Genomic DNA, 2,483 nt, shown 5'->3' on the forward strand with positions numbered 1-2,483 from the left:
CTGCAACTACCATTTTGATCAGTGGTAGGTCTGTATGATCAAAGGAAGCTGATTTTGGTCTTTGGATTTCAACTCTAAGTAAAAAGGCTTTGAGCCTTGCAGCCAGCCAAGTCAGTAATACTCAACAGCTCTGCCCTATCTTCTTCCCTGCAGGTATAGATGTGAGCGTGTCACCAGGTGCTTTCATACCTGTGTTTAAGAGGTGGATAGGTGGGGTAAAGAGAGTCCTTTCCCTTTGGAATAGCGAAGCTACACAGGGATTCAGCCAAGTTGCTTCCACTTTTGTACATCTCAATGCCTTTTAGAGCAGTGTGGATTGCCATATCAAAGCCCTCTTGCAGGCAGACCGGAGGTCATCGAGAATGCCTGCATCTCGGCCCCTCTTGAAATCCCAACACAGCCCAGTGGGTGCTCTGTTGTTTTAGTCAAGAGCTAATTACCATTACTCTGTTGAGGGACAGATGGCCAAATATACTAGAATGACACTGACAACAATGTATTGAAGCATCCGGGGCCACATCATTTTCCAATCGCATTTATTTATTTATTTTCATTTCACTCTCTGCTTAAAACCCATGAGTTGGGATTCAACTACTTCACAGTCTTGCCCATGAGGTGTTTGGGACTCCCTAGTTGCAAGGTCACTGAAGAGATTGTCTAGCAGTCACTGTTAAACCACAAGGCCATTGTGCACTATTACCTGCTTCCTAAAGTTGTAGGCACGGTTTAGAAACCCATCGGGCTATCTCAGTTCAAGTAGTTCCCGTGGACAGAGAGCTGGGACGGGATATCCCTCCCCCAAGTTTAGCCAGTCAGTAATGAAGACCCCGATCATGTTTGGGGGAAGGTCAGCCTGCGTACTCCCCAGACGAGGCTGCCCACGTGGTTCAGTCCCCTTCTATGATTCTTGACTTTGGAAGTGGGAAGTCAGTGCTTTCGTGCCCTCTTCCCTATTACTAAGAACTACCATACGAGGGAAAGACAAGAGGAGCCTTCATTTGCAAGCCACTTTTCTGTTGTTTTCTCCCTGGAAAGGTTAGGGAATAACTACTAAGCTTCTAGTTCATTTTGTTAAAAAAAAAAAAACCTCCTACTTTTTTTTTTTTAAATATATATTCTCTTGAAGGGGGACGGGGGGCAAGAAAAACTTAACCAACCAAACAAAAAGCCCCTAGGACACAGCCAGCATTATATCTACTAAATCAGTTTGAACCTGCCGGGTAGATCAGACTATCTTTGGTACCACTATTGTTCAGCAAAGCCCTCCTTATTTGTTCTCCATCTACCTATCAGTTTTAGGCGTTATCTGGTCAGCTCCCAGCTATTTGGGATTGCATTTAAAAAGCAGCCCCACCAATCATGCCCTAGCGAAGAAAGTCCAAGACAAAGCTTCTCCTTTACAAAAGCTACAGTACAAGTCCGGCCACAGCTTTGGTAAGTCGCAGTTGCGAAGTTTGAAAACGAGGTCGTTGGGTTGCGGTAGCAGCTGATCCGGGACTGTCTGTACTCAGGCACATAGGAGAGTAGGAGCGAGTTAAAGCGTCATAGTGCAAATGCCCAGAACTTCGCTGTCCGTGCAGACGCTCAGCCGACCCAGCCAGAGCGCATCTTCTCCGGCTGGCGGGCGGCCAGAAAGGCCCTTCAGCAGAGCCTCGCGGCACATTGAGCCTCAAGGACGCTCCGAGAGGCAGGACGCTGCGCCGCCTGCTTTACCAACGTGTCAAAAGGCCAATAAGGAAACTTAGCAGCGTGCTTTGCCCGGCAGCAATCCCCGATCCGCCCAGAAGTTAAGTGCAAGCCAGCGGCGGTTAGGAGCAATCCGGTGCATTTACAGAAACGAGCGCAATAGGCAGCTGGATAGGGCAGAGGAGCCGTTTCTCAGGCAGACGCAGCCCAGAGGTCTGGTCGCAAGGCAGGGCCCTAGTGCAAAGAGGGAGGATGGGCAGGGGGCTGGCTCGGGATGCCCCGAGGATGCTGCGGCCGCTCCGTCACCTCGGGTGCCCCCTGCCCTGCCCCGCAGCGAGCTGCCCGGGAGCCGGCGCCGGCCGCGATCCGCGTCAGGGGGGGTCCCGGGCAGCGGGGCAGGGCTCCGGGGTGCCGGCGGCGAGGCGGGCGGGCGGCAGCAGCCCTTCCCTCTCGCGCTTCTTCTGCTTCATCCTGCGGTTCTGGAACCAGATCTTCACCTGCGTGTCGTGCAGCTGCAGCGCGCGGGCGATCTCCAGGCGCCGGGCCCGCGTCAGGTACTTGTTGAAGTGAAACTCCTTCTCCAGCTCCGTCAGCTGCCGGGTGCTGAAGCTGGTGCGCGCCGCGCTGGCGGCCCCGGGGGCTGCGGCTTTGCCTGCAAGGCAGAGAGCGGGGTCAGCAGCGGCCCCGCACCCCCGCGGGCAGGGACCGGGGCCGCTGGACCCCACCAACCCCCCCGGCTGGAGACTTACTTTTCCTGGGCGCGTTTCTCTTCACCTTCATCCAGTCGAAGGTGCCGC

General features: G+C 53.9%; 1 protein-coding gene across 1 annotated transcript; it reads right to left on the reverse strand.

The window, feature by feature from the left end:
- Positions 1 to 519: 519 nt before the first annotated feature.
- LOC109323188 (homeobox protein Hox-D1-like) lies at positions 520 to 2,477 on the reverse strand. Its single transcript, XM_019554642.1, has 2 exons — positions 2,436 to 2,477; positions 520 to 2,338 (listed from the first exon to the last, which is right to left on the reverse strand). Exons 1-2 carry the CDS (start codon positions 2,464 to 2,466, stop codon positions 2,058 to 2,060), a joined length of 312 nt encoding a protein of 103 aa, XP_019410187.1. The 5' UTR covers positions 2,467 to 2,477; the 3' UTR covers positions 520 to 2,057.
- Between the last annotated feature and the right edge of the window lie 6 nt (positions 2,478 to 2,483).

This window comes from Crocodylus porosus, unplaced genomic scaffold (assembly GCF_001723895.1).
Source record: "Crocodylus porosus isolate Cpor-Errol unplaced genomic scaffold, CroPor_comp1, whole genome shotgun sequence".
NCBI classification, from domain to species: domain Eukaryota; kingdom Metazoa; phylum Chordata; order Crocodylia; family Crocodylidae; genus Crocodylus; species Crocodylus porosus.